The sequence below is a fragment of the Apteryx mantelli genome, chromosome 9 (assembly GCF_036417845.1).
Source record: "Apteryx mantelli isolate bAptMan1 chromosome 9, bAptMan1.hap1, whole genome shotgun sequence".
Taxonomy (NCBI): Eukaryota; Metazoa; Chordata; class Aves; order Apterygiformes; family Apterygidae; genus Apteryx; species Apteryx mantelli.
The window spans coordinates 12,753,820-12,773,197 of record NC_089986.1 but is presented as its reverse complement, the minus strand read 5'-3'; the positions used below and the strand labels follow the sequence as shown (position 1 = coordinate 12,773,197).

The following is a 19,378-nucleotide window of genomic DNA, read 5'->3' as shown; positions in this document are numbered from 1 at the left end:
TGCCTTATCACAAAACTTAATGGGAGAGGGTGGGTGGGAGTATCTTTACATATAAGACTATATTACTTTCATGAGTCCTTTAATGTTTGTTGAACAAGGATGTGGTGAAAATGGACTTAAGATTCTTAAAATGCAAGTCTTGGGGAGACATTCTGAGTACATCCCTCAAAAATGCTAGGTAATTTTAAGGGACGTTTCAGACAACTGCAGGTTGACATGGTTACTGATGTCATAGTCTTGCCCTCCTCCCAAAATGACCCATCAATACAGTAGGCGGGCGGGTGATATGCCTTGTATGATGCAATTTCAGGGCCATTAGGAAAACGCCCCTGGTCGCTGAGGCAGGTGAGTTGCCCCAACCAGGTGGCTAAGAATTGGCTTTGTCCAGTCCCCCTCCGGTCGCACATATCCCTCTTTTCATGTGAGCCAGAGCTTCCTGCTGCCTGCGCAGCCCTGCTGTGTGCCTGTGGCAAGGAGCCCCTCTGGGCTGGGGGCTCTGCTTGTTTCCTGCATTCTGCAGGTGACCTCTTGCAGTGGGCTGGTGTTCTGTTAATAATCCTCTTCCTTCTGAAGGAGGTGGGGTAGCCTTGTGTATTCAGATTATATTACTGGGTAATTGAAGAAGGTATTTTTTTTTTAATTGCCACTCAAACACCAGCTCTTTGAACCTGACTGCACACCTATGGTACATTAATTGTTTCCCTGGCCTTGCTTCAGAAAGCTAAAGCAGTTTTTCATTGCTTATCTGTTAACACTGCTTTCTCCAACAGCAAGGGAGCACTTGCAATGGAAAGCTGCAGCTTTTACATGGGTGAAAAGAAACTTGATACAGTGTGCAACTTGCAGGATGCTGAGTCAGGTCAACCAGGGCTTTATTCTTCGGTGAATATCAACAAGCTGTACAGATAGAATTGAAAGAGGGACAGGGTGGAATACAAGTTAAATTTCCAGCATTAGGCTGTACCAGAAAAACAAAGAGGAAGCTTTGTAGTAGGTGAATTGAGCTGTAACGGCATGTGAGTAGGACTCTGGTCCCTATTGTGTATTTGGGTTCTGCTGATGAGAAGGGAATGAGTGCTCTTGGGTTTGAGACAGGATGCCCACAGGTATATAGTAGATCTCTTCTTTCTCCTCCCATATCCTCTTTTTTTGCTCTACAGGACTGCTAAGGCACAAAGCCTGTTCTTGGGAGGTCAAGCATCAAATAGCTCGTGGCTAAAATTTTGGGACCTCCTTGTGTCAAAACAACTACTTCCTGTTGTGTTCATTTAGTCCCCCTTAAACCAGTGTGTTTACCTGTAAATGATAGCTACTCAGAGAAGCAGGCTTGGCCTGTTTAGTGCATGTGCCTTTGCTACAGCTCCCAAGGGGATACCCCACTCCTTTCCCCAGCAGTGCTTGTAGAAACTACTTGTGTGGGAGGAAGCTATGGCATCAGAGCAGCCCGGGGAGCCCACTGCCTACTCCCTTGTGGAGCCGACCCACTGGGAGCTCCTCAACCTGCTGGACACGGTGGGGCAGCGGAACGGTCGGCTGCTGGTGATGGAGATGGACGATGCCCACGAAAGATCCCCTTTGGTGCTGATGGATTTTGCCCAGGATCTGTTTGGTGCGGTTGACCTCAGGGCTAAACTCCAGCAGAAAGAGATGACTGAGGAGGAACAAGAACCACAGCCACAGCCACAGCTGGCTTTCATGCTGTGGCAAGCCACCACTCTGAAGCACCTCATGCAGTGGGATCACCTGGATGAAACTCTCTGGAACTTAAGGAGCCTCTTCCCCAGCATGCCGGCTGTGCTGGTGCTGGTGGTGATCCAGCCAGACCCACAGAGGCAGCCAGAACAGACAGTGGAAGCGCTGAGGAGGATGCAGTGTCTGCTGGATGGGGCTTTCCAGGAGCTCGTGGTAGAGGCAGCAGTTTACAGCCCAGGCCAGCCTGATGGTATCCTGGAGGTCGAGAGAGCTGCGTGCAGAGCACTGAGAGAAGTCTTAAAAGGCCGTGAAGGTATCCTGGGGATGGAGGCAAGGGACAAGGGAGACAGGCTTTTTGGAAACCAGATCACAGTTGCTTAAGCTCAGGCATGGAAGGGTTTGAGGGGCTTCATAGACCAAATCAATACTTGGTGACTGGGTTGAGGTGCAGGAGGGGAAGGAAACTAGGAAGCTGAGCTGGGCCTTGCTGGCAATGTGAGCTGGAAATGACAACGAGGGCTTGAAATGCTGGGTTGGGGGTGGAAAACATGAGTAGGAGGCAACTTTGTGTCCCAAGTTGGAATGTGGTGGCTCTTGTTCCTTGCTATAAAACATGTGGGCTGTTCAGTGTGAGAACTGCAGCCTTGACTCCACCACTGGGGCTCTCTGTGGTTGCATTAATGGCTGCAGAGTCCCACTGACCCTGCGTTCTTCGTCAGGGAGGCATATGCCAGTTTTGGGGGATGAACTGTAGGCCAAAGCTATCGCTGGTGTGATGCACACTGTACTTCTATCATGTGCATTTCCTCCCCTAGAAATCACCTCCCAGGATCCAGTTACCATTTGGCTCAGCTTGACTACATGCGACACAAGATACCGAAGACAATTTGAGGACGGGCTCTCTTAGGCAGCAGGATCCAGCAGGTGGGGTTTAGTTCTGTTCACCTAGATGCCCCTTTGTAGAAGTATTTCCCTGATATTGCCTTGCTTATTTGCCCAGTCCCTCTGCACAGAAAGAATTCAGTGCACCCCGGTGCATTCAAACAGATCTGCCTGGGAGATCCCCTATGTACGTGACTGTTTCTGAACTTGGAGGAATAGATGCCTCCGATGCCCCCTCTTCCCTGCCTTCAAAACTATACTGAGCTGTGAGAACAGGATGGGGGAGGCATGTAAATGGGCTTAAATACTTTGAGAATGATGCTGCAGAAAACCCAAGGAAGGGCAGACGGACAGATCCTAAGCGACTCTGCACACATTCAGCCTGCGGTGGAGGGCAGCCCCTTACTTTGGGATGCTGCAGCAAGGCAGGATCCTGAGCAGGTCTCAGCAGCCTGCTGCCAGAAGGGGACACTGCTCCCACAGTATAATGCTGTCCTTGCTCCAAAGCTCAGATTTCTCTGCTGCATCGTTTGGACAATCTACCCCGGGAAACTTCTGTCAAAACTCACTGCAATCTCTTGAGTTTCCACTTTGCATGAAATGAGATATTCCAGCAAGGCAATGTTCTCTATAATCCTGCTGAGCTGGTTCAGCTGTGAACAGGGAGGGAGACAGAGCGGGGCCAGCTGCCTCTGGATTTTAGACTGTCTCAAAACTGGGATAGTAAAAGACAGCGTAAGGTAAGATCTAAGACGACATCTTTCCAACAGAGAGCCTGGATGCAGGGGTCCCTGGTACATAGTTCCCATCAGCACAGAGCTCCTGAAGTTCCCTGGGGTTGTTTGCAGTCACAGGATGGTGGGAGAGCAAAGTTTGCTGCCTGCTCTCGCTTATTGGCCAGGACACCACAAACAAGATAAAGGCCCCTTTCCTGTTGTGTTGCTGTTTGCCCTTAGTGCGTTGGTCTTTCCCAGGCCACTGTCTGCACACCGGGATAGTTGAAGGGTCAAGGACATGCTGTCTAAGCTCGTTCTACTGCCTTGGTCCATAGGATCTTCCTTCCCCTCAACCCCACTGGAAAGGTTTGGGGATGGTTGTGTGCATGGCATGCTCTACAACTCAACGCTTCACAGGCAGCCTCTCTGGGTGTGCGTGGTAGCCCAGTGAGGTGTGTTTGGCCATGCAAGATCTTGCTGTGATTAATGCTGTGTTTTTGTGCTTGCTGCCTGAGCAGCCTGTGAATGTCCCTTCAGTGCGCTGGGTTTTCACCCAAACTTGCTGTGTCTTCACCCAAACTCCACTGAAACCTGTAGATCAGAATCTGAGAGCTGCTTTGCGCAGGTATCAGTGTAGCAGTTGTGGAAGGAAGGACTGAGTGGCTTGGGCTGAATGTGCAGCATGCACGGGACTGAGAATCATCTGGAGCGAGGGACAGACCCTCCTGATACGTACCTGAGTGCAGAATGATATCGCTAAGCCCTTCTATAACAGAAAATAAAGCAGCATCCTCTCAGAACTAGAGATACTGCAAGCAAAATAATACTTTGATATTCACTCCTCCTCACTCCTGGGCAAAAAAAAAACCCATGAAGACAAAAAAAAAATCAACATCTAGTCAACTGTCCATTTAAGGGGATTTTACAGGGAACTGACCTTACCTACAAGTTGGTTCAAGTTGACATCCAGCAAGTTAAATTATCGGGGATGGGTTACTTCAGATGGGAGGCAGTGTGGGAGCAGTGGGCAGTTTTTGTGTCTAACAATGTCCCATTTAATAGCTCAGCTCACTTCCCTTCAACTCTTTCTGGGCATGACAAGGACCATGATTAGTTGTACATTTTTGCATTTGGAGCTTATGTGTATTTCTTCTCTAATTTGTTTTTTCACAGATCCTGTATCCATGTAAGATCTTAACTATCACCAAAAGAAACATTAAAACCTATTGCTTATCCCCCATTTACCTGTCTGTGCACATATATACATATATATATATATATATAAAACCTGTAAAGTACCAAACAACAATCACTGTGAAGCTCCTGCAGAAACTGCAGGTGTGGGCAATATAATAGGGAAGCAGTGGGATTTGAAGGTGGTATGGGGTCTCTGAACCAACATTACTCTGGCAAAGGATCCTTCAGGTTACTATACAAATATGAGTTCTTTCCACATCCTTGAGGATACTGTGACTTTACCAAGCAAAATAACCCTGCTGTAGGTGTTTGCTTGACTCTGGTGCTTGGAGCCCTCTTGGATGAGGCATTGGTTCTGTGTAAAAACCTGATTTAAAGGAAGGGAAGGAAAATGACCTTGTCCAGTTGTGTGAACATAATTATGACGCACTTGACCTGCTTTCTCTCTTTTGGAAGAGATTTTCCAAGAGCAATCAGATACCTTGAGATAAATTCCCCCTGTCTTTAAAGAAGACGCTTATTGTTTTGTATCAAGCTATGCAGAAATAGTCTCCCTTGAGACAAGATGCTTTCTCTATGCTGTGGATAGTTCAGGCAGCTTGTCAGTGCACAAAGTTTGGCTTCAAAAGACTCCTGATCTGGACATCCTTAAAGCATGTAACCTTGATGAAATCTTGTGTTTCTATTATTTCCTGTAACATCAGAAACGTGGTTAACGGTGCAAATTCAGACACAGTCCATGCAGCGCTCTCAAGTTTCTCCTGTGCCAGCATGTTCACGCTGTGTCCAGCCATGGCTGCATGGGGTGATGAGTCTGCACTGCAAAGCGCTGCTGATGGAAGGGGAAGGCTTGAGGCGCGTGGCTGAAATCCTGGCCAGGACCTGGGAGCACAGGGTCGTTGTGCAGGGGCAAACGCCATAGCTGGCACTGAGAGCGTGGGGATGATGCAGCTGCAGTGCTTTATCTAGCGGGCAGGGTGAGGAGTGTGATCACCCAGGCAACTGAGGAGGAGAAGAGGCACAGCGCTGTGGGTGCTCTCAAGCTGTGGCCCCGTGTCCTTCCCAGGCTAATCCTGGGTGGATGTACAGGGGTCTTGGAGCTGCCTGCTCAGCTGATGTGATTGCTCCCCAGCCTGCTGCAGTCTGAGGCCAAGTCACGGAAGACCTGCTACTTAAATGTTGAATGCTTCTTATTTTGACCGGCATGGAGCAGGGAAGAGTTCACACAGTGGCTCTGCTGCCAGACCAGAAAGGGCACCGAGCTCCAACAAAGCAGGTGACAAGCAGCTGTGGCTCAAAACCTCTTTAGCTAGCTCAGCTAGACCCCAAAGAGGAAACATGTTGGCAAATGTTAGGAGCATCACTGGGTGACCCAGAAATCTGCCTGGGGCAACAGGTCGCTTCCCAGGGCAGAAGGCAAGAACCTGCCCTGCTCAGGTGGCATCACACATTACAAGAGCAGCAGGGAGCGGCCATCTCATGGGCCCTGGTGTATGAACATCTGCATACTATCTCTGGAAGAAGATCCTGATCAGTACAGCACCCAAGCCAAGCTTTGCTATCCAGACAGAGCTTTGACTTTTTCCGAAAAAGTCTTGCCCAGTGCCACTCCTAGCTGACCTGGTGCGGCATGCCTATGTGCTAGGCAATGTCCAATTGCCCCTCGGAGCAATCCTGTAGTGTACCAAGAGGGAACCTCGCCAGCTGGTTATCTCTGGCCTCCTTCAGGGCTCAAAAGTGCCAGACCAGGCTGCTCCAAACTCTCCTACTCTGCCCATAGGAGCAACTCCAGCCTGGGAAGCTGATGGATCTGCCCTTTATTTTTGTAAAGGGAACAGCTCTGAGAACCTGGGGGTTTGGCCCATGCCAAGAAGGGATTTCCTGGGAAGGAGACAGGAGGATGTAAGAGGGAGTGCATGGGAGGTTGAAGGAGCTGGTGTTTGTGTGCAGTGGTCCCCAATCACAGATCCATAGGTCTCCAGATCGATGGGATCTGGGGTAACTTTTAAGGGGTTCTCAAAGGGTAAGTGAACAAAAGGCTGGACTGCTGGCGTTGAAGGCACAGCCTGAGGGGCTCCTTCCTCAGTGGTGGGAGGCTCTGTGCCTTGTGTCCCTGCTGAGCCCCGTGTGGGCCAGCTGAGTCTCTGGCCCTGGGGCTCCTGGTCCCCAGCCGGGCTGGGGTCCTGTGTGCAGGTGGCTCTGCCCTGAAGTGGAGGCCTTAATCAGATATAGGATATATAAGTGGAGGCTGGTAGCCATGAACAGCTAGACCCAGGTCCTGCAACTTGTTGTCAAATCAAAGGCGAGGGTCCAACTGAGGACCTGGCAGGGCTTAACCACCAGGCCCTGCATTGCTCTTGTTTTTTGAGGGAAACATCAGAAGCTGAAGGCAGAGCTATAAATTATGGGACTATTGATGTACTGCAGCACCAGCCTCCTTTCAGTTGGCACCACTGGATTTCAGGGACTGCCCAGTCTGGGAGGACAGGGACAGTGCCGTCACTGGCCATTTCTTCCTTGTCTCTGGCAGGGCCCGGGAATCACTCATTCTTGAGCAAAAACCCAGGGTTTTGTCACCATCCAAGGAAATGGGTGATGAGGGGAGCAGCTTGACTGACTGGTGGTGGCAAAGTGAGGTTGGGAAATCTTTGGGTCAGAAACCTCTTTGGAATAAAAGTTAGTAGAAAGGAGGTGGTGTGGTTGTCCGGGGTCATACTGGTTTGTGTGAGTGCATGTGGTTACACGCTAGGATGTAGCTGGTAAAAGGCCAGCAGAGACAGCATAGTCCTCGGGTCTGATTTCAGATATATCACCAGCCAATTTGTGAACATCTTCCCAAAGGAGTAGCAGAGTGGAGCAGTCTGGGAGACTCCATTGCTCTCCGAGGGGACGGTGGCAACATCCCTCCTCCTGCGTGATCCACACTCCCCTGGTGCCCAGGGCTCTCTGCACATGGCCCTGTGCCTGGCGCCCATCCGCGTCTTCAGAGATCCCTTCCTACTCTGTGCTGTCCACAAAGGGATGGTGCTTCAGGGAAACCCCTGGCCTCACAGAGATGCCTTGGGCATTCCTTACTGGTGTGGGGCAGGAGACAGGAGAAGACTGGAGGGGACAGGCCAGGAGAGGTCTGGGGTCTCCACCAGGAACCCAGGCTGGTACAGGGCACCTGAGTCTTAGGGCAGTTGGGAACTTCCCAGGTTTGTTTGCTTTCGGGGTGTAACCTGCCGTGGGCAGGACCTGAGCCGAGCGTGGAAGGGTGTGATGACTTGGATGGACCCAGGCCAGGGCTGAGCTGGTGCAGACTGCAAGGGGACCGATGGGTGCCCCAAAGCAGGGCTGCCTCAGAGGGCCCTGGCGGTGGCTGGGTCTGGGGAGCAGGAAGCCAGGACATAACGAAGTCTATGGATGTAGTTGGATGAAGTCTAGTCTGGATGTAGTTGTGACCGAACCTGTCACAGGGCAGACCCCAGTCTGGTTTGATCCAGTTCAAGCTTCAGTGGGTGAAAATCGGGGAGGGGGCTAGGTTTGGGTGCTAGAAGGTTTGAGCAGAGCTTTGGGGAAGGTCGGTGGAGGGGATGGGAGGAGCCATGGGGGAATGAACAGGGGACAGAGACTAGAAATGGGTCAGTGGAACTGGGTAGGTCCAGGGCAAGGGGATAGGAGAGGGTTGAGGTATTTTCTTCACTCGCAATTGCATCCTCTGCATCCTCTGCAGCCCTCTCTCCCACCTGCCCAGGAGGTCTCCATGGACGTAGAGCTCAGCCAGTGCTGGTCCCCCCTGCAGAAAGGCTCCTGGTAGCACTGCACAAGTAAAACAGATGCTTCCCTGCGTCTCTTAATGTCGATGTGCTTTTCTGCAGCAGTAAGTGGACGAAGGTTTGGGGAGCGGGTCTGTGAAAGAGCACTTGCGGGAAGGTTCGGCAAGGTTCTGCTTGTCAGGAGCCAGCTCCCCCTGCTAGCTGGTTCGAGGCTTTTCCCCGGGCCCCCGCTAGCACCAAGGCTGCTGAGGGGGAGAGTTTAAGGAGCTGGACTGGGACACGGACACAGGGGCTCGGAGCCTACTGCTCCCCCCGACTCTGTCTTTCTCGTTTAGCCTCCGTGTGCCCCGGCTGCTATCACAAAACCTGGCGTGAGAATCCTTTTTCCTGCCTTCTCCCTCTGCTCTCTTCAGATGAGAGGCTCTTCTTGGCAAATGCTTCTCTTCAGGGATCTAATCAAATGGGTCTTTGGTCTTCTTTAGACTTCAAGGCACTACTAATATAAATGATGAATTTCCTTCTTTGAACAAAGCATCCTTTCTTTCCCCTTTGAAGTCCAAAGTGAACAGATGTTGCGTTTGCTCTGAACAGGCACAGGCCTATGCGAAGGATGCGATTACCCTCCTTTAGGGTAATCTGTAGAGATTTTTTACAAACGTGTCTGTCAGATTGTTGTTTGATGGCAAAGGGAGGAGGGTCAGGCCTTGTAAATACGCCTGTGTTTTTGCTCGGATGCCTGCCAGAACTCTGAAATCGCTTTGGAGACTACAAATACTGCTGAGCTGATGACTGGTTTTAAACTGTTTGAGCTGTATCTCTTTAAGTAACAGGAAGATAAAGCTGTATTTGCTGTTAGATCTTACCCCTGTTAATGAATAAAGAAATGTAAACAGGGTTATTTGGGTCTTGTGGGTTACATTCACCTTTCCAGCCAGCGTCAACTGGCAGTGGAACATATGCACCCAAAATTAACTATAGAATTGCAGTGGAGCAGCAAACTGCCATCAAAGAGCAGCTCCATCCGTTCCCAAATACTAGTTTTTAAATGCGGTTGTGCTGGCAGTTTAAACCTCAGAGCTGCTGAGGAGAAACAGGCAGCGATGCTCCTTCTGAGCTGAGTTAGCAAGACCATTTTATTTTTTCTGTACCTTCTCTTCTTCTGCAGGAATCACCTTTATAAACTTTGGGGGTCTCTTAACTTGAAAGCCCATTTCCCAAAGCACCTTGGAGTTCATGTGCAAGTCATTGGCATGGCACCGGCTGAAAAGAGCCCTGTGAGACCCGCGCTGCAACGACCTTTGCGCAGCCGGGAGGTTGAGACTGTCGCCATCGCGCCACGGGCTGCGCTGGCAGTGCCAGCAATTCGACGGGCTTGCGTGGGATTTAAATGTGCTGTGACTCTTGCTTTGCCTCTTTGCAAGGAACGTCCTGCCTCCTTAGAGGCAGCTTCAACAAATCTGGGCTTCCCCTGGTCAGGCTGGTCAAAGGAAAGTCTTTCTTTGGCTTGTTCCCCGCAGGGAAGAGCCCTTCCCTCTTCTGGCGCTGGCTGTCAGCACGGAGCTCTTCCTGCAGACCTTCCACTCTCGACTGGCTTCTGGACAAAACTCGGTGAGATCTGTGCCCCAAATTCTGTGCCGGAGGGGAAGTACGAGGAGAGAAACCCCAGGGCTGTGGGCTCCTGAGGCCCTGCTGGCACAGGGAGGAGGCCCCAGCACCCACTCCTGTCCCTCCTGCTGCTCTTGGCCCCACTCATGGTGATGATGGCACCCAGGGCTTATCTCCAAGCAAAAACCAAGAGGTCTTAAGTAGGATTCTAAATAGATGAGAAGAAATCCTTATAAATGCTTAATCTGAGCAACAACAAAGGCCAGACCTGGCTGTTGGAGCATGCTTGACTTTATAGCTCTGGCACATTGACAGCTGCTTTCAGGGTTGTCTTGCTGGCGTGGGAGCACGGGCTCTTGCGACAGTAGACCCTGATCTTTGGAAGAGGAGCCTAACCTTCCTGCTTTATCTTCCCTGGATTTGGTTATCAGTGCTTGTCAATGAGTAAGTTACTTTTACTAGGAGCCAGGGCAGAATGTCTCTCTGCAAGCTGCCGGCAGGCAGTCTGGCCCCGGCAGTGACAGCGTGGGGCAATGTTTGCTCACCCTGTCCTACCTGGGGCACGCTTTTTCCTGGCTTAAAATCAGCAGCACACAGCAACCTTCACAAGCTGCCCCAGCTCTGGCGTGCCCGGGGACCAGCGTGTCCCTTGCCTGTGGTGGCGGCCGGCTCACGGCCAGCTCGATGGGTCACCGCGGGGACAGGCAGGGAGCGGGCCAGCCGGCTCAGCGCCTTCGTGGCACGCATGTGTGCTCTGATGCACCCGCTGGAAATCACTGATCTGCCACTCAGATTTCAGCCCTGCTTTCATCCTCATTCGTCCGTGCTGCAGAAATGGTCTGACTCTGGACAGCCTCAGAGAGAGACCAGCAGACATGATTCCTGCTGTTGGCACCTTTGAGTCATTTATACCCTCCCAGGTTCTCACAACAAGACATTACCTGTTTGGGGTGAAGGGAGTTTGGGGCCTTTATCTGATTAAAGCTCAGAGGGCACTGGGCTATTTCCTCCTCTGAGTATCTTGTAGCTTTTTCCGTAACTTGATCTCCAGCTGTACTGGCAGTTCCCCAGCACCCTTTCCTCTTTAAGCAGCATGGGAAAAGTTGCAGGGTTTGTTTTCACACATCCTCCTGCACTGAGACCCCCCCCCTCAACCTCTCACTTCAGCGTCACCAATGCAGCCAGAGCAAATACGCTCTGCCCAAGTGTTCCCCGGCTGTAAAGTTGATGCAAACTGCATTGGGCTTCATGGCTGTCTAGACCCTTTTCCCCTTGCAAAGCAGCACGACGTGCTCATGTGTGGCACTTGTATTGGCGTTGCCCCTTTCAGGAGCCCTGCAGGCTGTTGATGCAGGTGGATATAAGGAACAGGGAAAGCATTTGTCACATGTGCTTTGGATCGGGGCTTCCTGGCTCATCTGACAGGCACCGTGCAAGCGCCGGGCCGGGCTCCCCGGCCGGCCGTCGCTCTCACGTGGCTTTCATTCACGGTCAGCTGGCAGATCCTGCCTGTGGGATACGGGCACTTCCTCAGGCCCGGGCTGCGTGACGTGTGCCAGCGCCGCAGCCCTTATTATAGCTCTGCACTTTTACCCACAAACGGCCTGTGCTTCACCGGGACGCGCGCGTGTCACTGCTGAGCGCCGCCGCCGCTGCTGCTCGGGCTGCGTCCCGGGGTCGCGTTTTGCACAGCGGGAGACGGACGCGGTGTTTGCAGCGGGGAGGCCAAAGGGGGCTGCGGGGGGGGGGGCTCAGGGGCGCAGCGGGGGCTGCACCTCGGCTCTGCAGCGCTTCTGAGGCCTTTCGGTGCACGGCGCGGGGCCGGCGCTCGGGGCCGCTGCGCAGTGCCGGGGGCGGCTCCCGGTGCCGGTGCTGGCGCCCGGGGCGGTGCGCAGCGCGGGGGCCGGGGCCGGGGCCGGCGCGGGGCTGGTGCCGGTGCCGGAGGCGGTGCGGAGCCCCGGGGGCAGTGCCCGGGGCCGGGGGCGGTTCCCGGGGCGGTGCGCGGCGCTGGGGGCGGTGCGGGGGCCGGTGCCGGTGCCGGGCAGGGCGCGCGGCGGCGGCGGGGCATGGCAGCGGCGGCGGAGGAGCTGCGGGAGCTGCGGGCGCTGGTGGAGCGGGCGGGCGGGCGGCGGGCCGTGCTGCTGGTGGCCGAGGTGGCCGAGGGCGCCCCGGCGGCGGCCACGCTGTCCGGCTTCGCCCGCGACCTCCTGGGCGACGAGGCGCCGGGGCCGCCGGGGCCCGGGTGCCCCCCGCCGCCGCCCCCCCCCCACGGCCGCCGGTCCCGGCGGGCGCTGGCGGCGCGGCTGCTGCTGGTGCTGTGCCGCGGCGGGGCGGCGCGGGGCCGCGGGGCCCGGGCGCGCCTGCGGGAGGTGGTGCGGGACGTGCGCGGCCGCCTGCCCCGGGCGCCGCCGCCCGCCGTCGTCGGCGTCCTCCTGCCCGACGGCGACGGCGAGGACGCGGCGGCGCTGGACGAGACGCTGCGGCGGCACTTCCCGGCGCCGGGCACCGTGCAGGCGGCCCGCTACAGCCCCGGGAGCGCCGCCGCCCTGCGGGACTGCCGCGCCGCCGCCTGCCGCGCCCTGCGGGCCGCCCTGCAGCACCCAGCAGGTACCGGGGGCGGGGGGCGGCCGGCACCCCCGGGCCCCGCGCCCCCGCGGGCACCCTGCGGGCACCTGCCCCCGGGCTCCTCTCCCGTGGGGACCGGCCGTCCTGGGGGCGGGGGGGGTGGTCTGGCCCGGGGAGCACTCGGCCGGGATCGGCACCCCCCCCCGCACTCCTCCTCTGTGCTGCATGTGCTGTGGGCACAGGACCCTTCCCGTTGGGATCTGCCCCGCGCCGATGGGATCTGACCTTTCCCAGTACAATTTACCCCCTCCCGATGGGATCTGGCCTTTCCCAATGGGGTCTGCCCCATTCCAGTGGGATCTGCCCTTCCCCAGGAGGATCTGCCCCATCTTGGTGTGATCTGGCCTTTCCCAATGGGATCTGCTCCGTTCTGGTGAGGTCTGCCCCATCCCTGTGGGATCTGGCCTCTCCCAGTATAACTTGCCCCATCCTGGTGGGATTCCCAGCCCTTGCAGCTCGGGAGGATGGGTGGGATGTTGAAAAGCACTAGAGCAGCTCTTGGTAGCAGGGATGTGGCAGGTGACTGGTGTGACGTGGTGGCACTCCATGCTTGTGGACACGTGTTCTTAGGTGCAGCCCCTGCTGTAGGGTGCGGGCAGGTCCCTGGAGAGAAAGGTGCTTGTGCTGGCTTAGCATAATAAATAAGAACAATAGAAAGTGTGCGTCTGGGTTTAAAGCCACGCATCTGTTAGTGGACAGTCTAAGCAAGGTGGTTATGCTGGGTTGAAAGCTGTGCATAAAACAGGCCTTGAAGAGCAGTACTTGCCCCAGAATGAAAGGCGAGTCATGTTTGTGTGCAAACGTGGGGCAGCTGGGCAACTGGTCAAACTGCCCCCAAAGCAGCCACAGAGAGCAGCTTGGGCTCACATGGTTCTTTGACATGACTTGTCTTGGGATGTTTCCCTTTCTTCTTCCTTTCTTTCATTTTTCGCTTTTTTCCCTTGCTCCCCTTCATCTCCAAGGGCTTGGGAGTTCTACCTGCTCTCTGCCTTGCTCCTGAGGGGTCCCAGCTGTTGTCCTCAGCTCTGCATTGACAGGGTCCTCTGGGATCCCAGGGACATGGGGATGGTTGGCTTCCCCTGCCCGGCGGGCGGGAGCTCAGCCACGCTGTTGAAATTAGCTCAGTCCAGAATCCTGGATCTGAACTTTGAGGGGCTTTGAGACTGCCAGGACCCACGCCGTCCCTCTGCGAAGATATAGTGCTACCTTCTGCCATCGCTTGGGCTGGGGCAGCCACAACCCTTGGTGCGGAGGCATGCATTTCCCCTTGCCAGCTTCTCTCCTTTCCCTTGCTTTTGCCCTGTTGAATTTCTTCTGTTGCACTCCCAGATGCCAGTGAACATAGCAGCTGCAGAGGCAGAGAAGCATCCCTGCGTGCGTGGCCTTTTCCTGCTGTCATACCGTGCTGGCGCCTCAGTACATGTATTTTTCTGACTAGCGGTGGATTTGTCTTTTGTGTGGACATGGAGATAGCATGGCAGCTAGCAGTGGAGAAAGAAGACCACAAAGAGGTTGAGCAGGTGCTGCAGCTGGCCTGTTTGTGTGTACTTTATAAGTGTTGTGGGTAGGAGGACTCAGCGTGTTGCTTTAATTCACCTCTGATGCTCTGCCTGTTGCTTTTAGTCATTTAAGTGTCCTGGGACCTTAATGAGGACGCCCATCAGCTGTGGCGTTAGACCTTAGGCAAGGGTGGCTACTTTCATGCTCCTGTGAGCCCTACCTACCAAAGTCTCCTTGCAGCCAAAGGGATCCGGGCATAGCCGTGCCTTTGGAGAGCTGGGGAGCCTGGGCGTGACGGCGCATGGCAGAGGACGAATCCCAGGTTCATTGCAGGGCAGAGCTGGGGGGGCTGCCTGGGCCCCGTGGTCCCAGCACAACCCTGCAGCACTGCGCTGCTACCAGAACAGCGCGTGGTTGCCTTGCAAGCCGCAGCCTGGTCTCCTTTGCCCTGTGGCTTTTCCTGCAAGTGAAGCACAAGGTGAATAATAACTTTAACATAGTGTGCGGAAGAAATGTGTCAGAGAGGGGCCAGGGCAGCCTGGGGATGCAGAGCACCCTGCGAAGCAAGTTGCAGCTCTTCTAGTGATGCCGCCATAAAGATGTCCTCAGTCAGGGCTGAGCTCCTCTTTTTCCCCTTCTTGACTTTGAAGTGCTAAGCTGGAAAAAAGAAGTGCTTGTATCTGGATAAGGATGTTGGGAGGTATACAGAATATCTGCATTGGTTTACACTGGTATAACCTGTAAGGTGCTGTGTACGTATGCTTGTGCCCCCTTTATTTCAGACCATCCCTAAAGCCCCTTCCTCTTCCACCCCACCCCACCCCGCTCTGCTCTGCCAGCGCCAGTCACTGGAGCTGCAGCCCCCTTGCTGGGAAGGTCCCAGGCGCTGTTATTTGTGTGGTGGAGCTGGGACATGAACTGCAGCAGGGTTTGTGGGCTTCTCCGGTCGAAGGGGGCTGTGGGGTATCCCGTCATGCCAGCGGTTTGTCCAGGGTCCCCCCGTGGCCGGAGGGGAGCCGATGTGCTTAGGCCTGGAGGGCCGGTTTGTTGACTGGCAGGAAACATGGCTACTGTGAGCCGTTTAGTGTTGCAATGGTTTGATAAGATGAAGGACGCTGAAGTGGTTTATCATTTCTTACCAGGAGATAAGACCTGATTAGGAGGTGAAAGGCCGTGCAATATTTCAATGGGGATGCTGAGCTGCTGCTGTTTGAGACCGTAGGAAATAAGCTGCCGTAGTGTTTACTACAGTGGTTTGAAAGCTTGTAGTAACTTGCTGTGACCTTTGTTGTCCTCCGGAATAAATACTATACACTGGTGGAGGCCTCATGCTCTCTGCATTTTGCAAGCAGTTACAGCTTTAGTTTTTAACGTGCTACAAGCCTCAGTGTCTCCAGCAGGTCTCCCCGAGAGGGGGAATTGCTTAATAAAGAGGGGAGCGGTAAATAGGTCGACGTGGAGAAGCTGGGCGATAGCGCAATAGAAAAACTTCCTTCTGCAGGAATGCCCTGAACGTGTCAGTCCTCCGTATTGCCACGTGCACCGGGTGAACTGCCAGGTTTCTTGCTCTCTCTGGGCTGCCCGTGGCTGTCGCTTTCAAACCAGCTTCTGTTCAAACCCTGGCTGTTTTGTGGGAAAAGAGCATTCAGGATGGTTTTGGCAGCGATAGGGCAAGAAGATGGAGACTGACACTAAGGGCAAACTTCCAGAGTAGGAGAGCATTTTCAGCCTGAAATAAGCATTCCCAGGAGCTGCTCTGTGCTTTGAGGGGGAGGGTTCTGCGGAGCGGCCCAGGCTTCGCTGCAGAGTTGGGAACGGAGGGGACGAGTTGCAAATCACCAGCGGGGAGGTGGGGGAGCAGCAGTGCTGACCTGATGCCGTCTGAACTCCTCTTCTCTGATTAATGCCAAAGAGTGGAAAGAGAGCAAGAGGTGGAGACTCCCTTCCTTCCTGCAATGCATTTATCGTGGCCACAGGAGCCGGAGAAAAGGCCACACAGCAGAAGCTGCAAACGTTCAGGAAGGTACGTGCAGCTCCCTCGAGGGCTTTGTACTCCCGGCATGACCGTTGGAGGTTCCTCCCTGACTCCTTGCTGGTCCCAATGCCTAAACCCCTTGCTGGTGGCCTCCTTAAGCTATTTCCGGCTCCACGGCTCCTTTGACCAGAGCCTGGAGACAACCAGCGCATGCCTGGCTGCTGTGGTGCCATCTTCCTGCTTTCTGACTTGTCCCGAGTCTCTTTAAGCACCTGTGTGTGCAGCCGAGGTGGCAGTGCTCAGCACCGGCAATGCTGTGGATTAGCTGGAGCACACCCGAACTGCTGCTTGCTGTTTACACCCTCTCCGACAGTGCCAGCACTTGGCCCTGGTGCAGAGCAAGTGCCTTCAAAGGACTCTGTGCTCAGGGCTTAACCCAGCCAGCTGGGTGCCCTGGAGCGAGCAGGCAGGGCTCTGCAGCCCTCTGGGCTCACGCTGCCTCTGGTGGCGTGGGTTTTTATGTTTCTTTCTCTCTTGCCCCTCTGTTTCCCAATGCATTTTTCAGCTGTAGTGAGTGACACATCCCCTCTTGAGGAGCGTGCAGTGGTGTAGGACTCTCTTGGTCAAGCGTTTGTCAGCATCCTTCAGATCTTTCACTTGGCAGAATCAAAACATGCTGAGTCCAGTGCGTAGTTACGCCCTGGGGAGTGCTGCTGAACTCCGCTGCGTTTTGCGGGAGTTCCTGGCAGTATAATTTATGCCCTTCTAAACAATGAATTGGAACCATCATCTCGATCTTAGAGAAGTTTTCTGCAAACGCAGCTGGAAGCAGCATTCCCCAAACATGTGCTGTGAGGCCAGTGGGAGGAACAAGAGGGCAGTCAGCCTTGGGCTCCCTGACTTGCAAGGAAATTGTTCAGGGATCGTACAGCCTCGTGTTTTGAGAGCCACACGCTCAGCGTTTGGCACTTCTGCTCACCTCTCCCAGCAGCAATTTCCTTTTTTTGCAGAGAGCCCATCCCAGGAGGCACAGAGTGTGAGCAGGAGAGGAGCTCCAAACTGCTCTATGGAGCGTGCGAGAGGGGAGGTTCTCCTGCTGTAATAAACACGAGGGTCTGAGAAAGTGACTGAAATGCCCGCTTTGTGCAGCTTTGAGACACTTCCTCTAGGGGAAGACAGTGGGTCAAAAAATTTGAGTGCCTAATCTTGCAGTCAATGTCAGGCAGGTGAAGTCTCATACCCATCCAGCATGCTTTAAAATTGCTGAGGCTGCAGCAGCCCATGGAGCTGTCTGCAGGGCTGGGACCACGTGCTCCTTTGCTCATAAATCACCCCTGTTTGCTGGAGCAACCTCAAGTTTGTAAAATCAAATGAGAATCAGTTATGGAAAAATCAGCCATTCTTAGGTCTTACCAATTGCTTTGACTGCATGCTCTATTTTTGCGTTGTTTTAAGTTGTGATTTGCATGAGAAGAAGGGATTCACAGTCCAGCTCTCCCTTGACCTCTCTCTGCTCTTTGCAGATGACGTGCAGGGCCTTGAAGAAGAAGTGGCTCTGACCAGCCTGTCGCCCAATGGAAACTATGAAGAAGCTGCTAGAGGCACGGGCACCTAGAGCCGCCGGGCACCCAGCATGGGCCGCGTCCCGGATCTGCCTGGTTGATTTGGAGCTGTGAGAGGAAGAGCTGGCGCATGCCCACGCATCCTCTCCTCTGGGGAGCAGCCGCTCGCCTTAATTCGCCAGGGCCTTCTGTAGCTACCAACAGTCTCTAGCATCCGTGCTAGCCAGCCCTCCTCTGCTCACAGCCCTGCAGCAGCAGAGCCTTGCGGGGGCTGCGTCCCACTGCCCGTGGGGTGCCTGGAGCTGCCAGTTGGCAACGGGCTTTTGAGAAGCCCTTTGGGAACGTTATCTTCCAGCTGGGCGTGATGACATGGGGATTTGGGGTGTTAAATGCTGCAATCTGCCTGCAGAAAGAGGAACGCTTTTGCATTCTGAACAAAATTCCCTGCTGAGAGAGCCCTTTCAGGCTGGTCTCCCTGGCAAGAAGACTCTGCTGCCGTATTTTCCTGCTTTATTGGTGTTTTGAAGTTCCCTCCCACTCTCTGATCAGAAAGTCAAGTAACATGGTGGCATGGGGACTGCAGTGGGACTAAGTATGAGGCCTCGGATTGACCAACAGGCTGAAAAGGCTCAAACATTACTGTGTAATGCAAAGAAATGCAATAATGGCCTGTTCTGGGTCACAAGAATAATGCAGAAGATACTGATGACACTGGCAGTGGGAGCGTGGTTTTGAGAGCAGGATGCATCTGTCTGGCTTGTCTTGGCGTTCATAGACTGACTGATGGGCTGCCTGGGTTGGGAGGTGACAGACATGGACTGCTATGTGGTTGACATTAGATGGGGTGATGAGGGAGGCCTGTCTGAAGTTGGACATCTCCACAACCATGTGGTATCAGGTCCTGGAGGAGGCCCACTGTGTTCCTCTCACTGAGATGTGGCTGCTTCATAAATAAATAAATACATGTGTATGCATGAAGAATCATCTATCTAAGTAGTTCCAAATGGCTACTAGTAGCCTGTGGGGCAAAAGAGAATCACAGAATAGTTGGGGTTGGAAGGGACCTCTGGAGATCGTCTGGTCCAAGCCCCTGCTCAAGTAGGGTCAAACATGGCTGATGGAGACTATTAATATAATGCTAGGAATGCCTTTTTGTGATTATTTTAATGGAACATACAACGGGCTGTGTTTTCTTTCTAGCACAAGTTGGGTTTTGTTTGGGCCTGGCTGGCCTTTTGAAGGTTCATCCGTCTCAGGACAGAGACTTCACTCCCTCATCTCCTGCGTGTGTCTGGGGTGCAGCAGTCACCGCACGGTGATGTTCTTTCCCGATTAAGTCCTTGTTTAGGTGAGTCTCATAGGAGCTGGCTGTATGATCAGGTGAATCTTCATTTTCTTGCAGTGTTTGGCCTTTGCCACCTAGATGAAGAAATGCAGAGTATAGATTTGCAGTTAAACCTATCTTAGTGCTACAAATCCAATGGATTTATTTACAAGTAATTTATAGGTAAATCCTGCAAGCATACCTTTGCGGTGAGACTTTTGTTGAAACTGATGAAACTCCTGGGATTTAGAGAGGTGTAAGTGGGAATATCTTTTCCCTGAGTGTTTTTTTTCCCTTGGCTGAGGAATGATGGTGACTTTTTTTTTTTTAAAGTAGCCGATCATGTGGAAGTGCAGCAGACAGATTTACAAGTTTAATTGATTTAATAATTTAAGGGCACTGTTATCTTAAGTGCTTGCTGTAAAGAATAAAGACGTTTAATATCTGAATTGGAGCTTGCTTCAGTTTGGTTTTTGTTTACCATGGCGTGATCCTTAAAATAACCTTATGCATGGTTTAACTGATGTTTCTCTTGATTTAAT

At 53.5% G+C, this 19,378-nt stretch overlaps 2 protein-coding genes across 3 annotated transcripts in view; both read left to right on the top strand.

Moving 5' to 3' along the window:
- The first annotated feature begins 61 nt into the window (after positions 1-61).
- The window catches only part of LOC106498320 (uncharacterized), a 120,035-nt gene continuing 100,718 nt past the window's right edge, over positions 62-19,378 (top strand). The window contains exons 1-3 of one of the 2 annotated variants that reach the window (XM_013959528.2): positions 62-2,005; positions 2,508-2,616; positions 4,464-4,529. In XM_013959528.2, the coding sequence (XP_013814982.1) occupies positions 1,429-2,005; positions 2,508-2,599 (669 nt within the window). In that variant the 5' untranslated portion in view covers positions 62-1,428 and the 3' untranslated portion in view covers positions 2,600-2,616; positions 4,464-4,529. Of the gene's footprint in view, positions 2,006-2,507; positions 2,617-4,463; positions 4,530-19,378 lie in introns of those variants that run through there. The other variant, XM_067301757.1, reaches the window with a different exon arrangement.
- On the top strand, positions 11,917-19,285 carry LOC136992640 (uncharacterized protein C2orf72-like). Its single transcript, XM_067302174.1, has 4 exons — positions 11,917-12,457; positions 13,973-13,986; positions 15,899-15,998; positions 17,474-19,285. The coding sequence occupies exons 1-4, from the start codon at positions 11,917-11,919 to the stop codon at positions 17,563-17,565; spliced, it is 747 nt and encodes a 248-aa protein (XP_067158275.1). The 3' UTR covers positions 17,566-19,285.

What these genes read in the sequence shown, in the direction of transcription:
- LOC136992640 (XM_067302174.1), top strand. Translation starts at nt 11,917, where the DNA reads ATGGCAGCGGCGGCGGAGGAGCTGCGGGAGCTGCGGGCGCTGGTGGAG. An exon ending in AGCTGCAAACGTTCAGGAAG is followed by an intron (nt 15,999 to 17,473) that starts GTACGTGCAGCT and finishes TGCTCTTTGCAG; the next exon opens with ATGACGTGCAGGGCCTTGAA.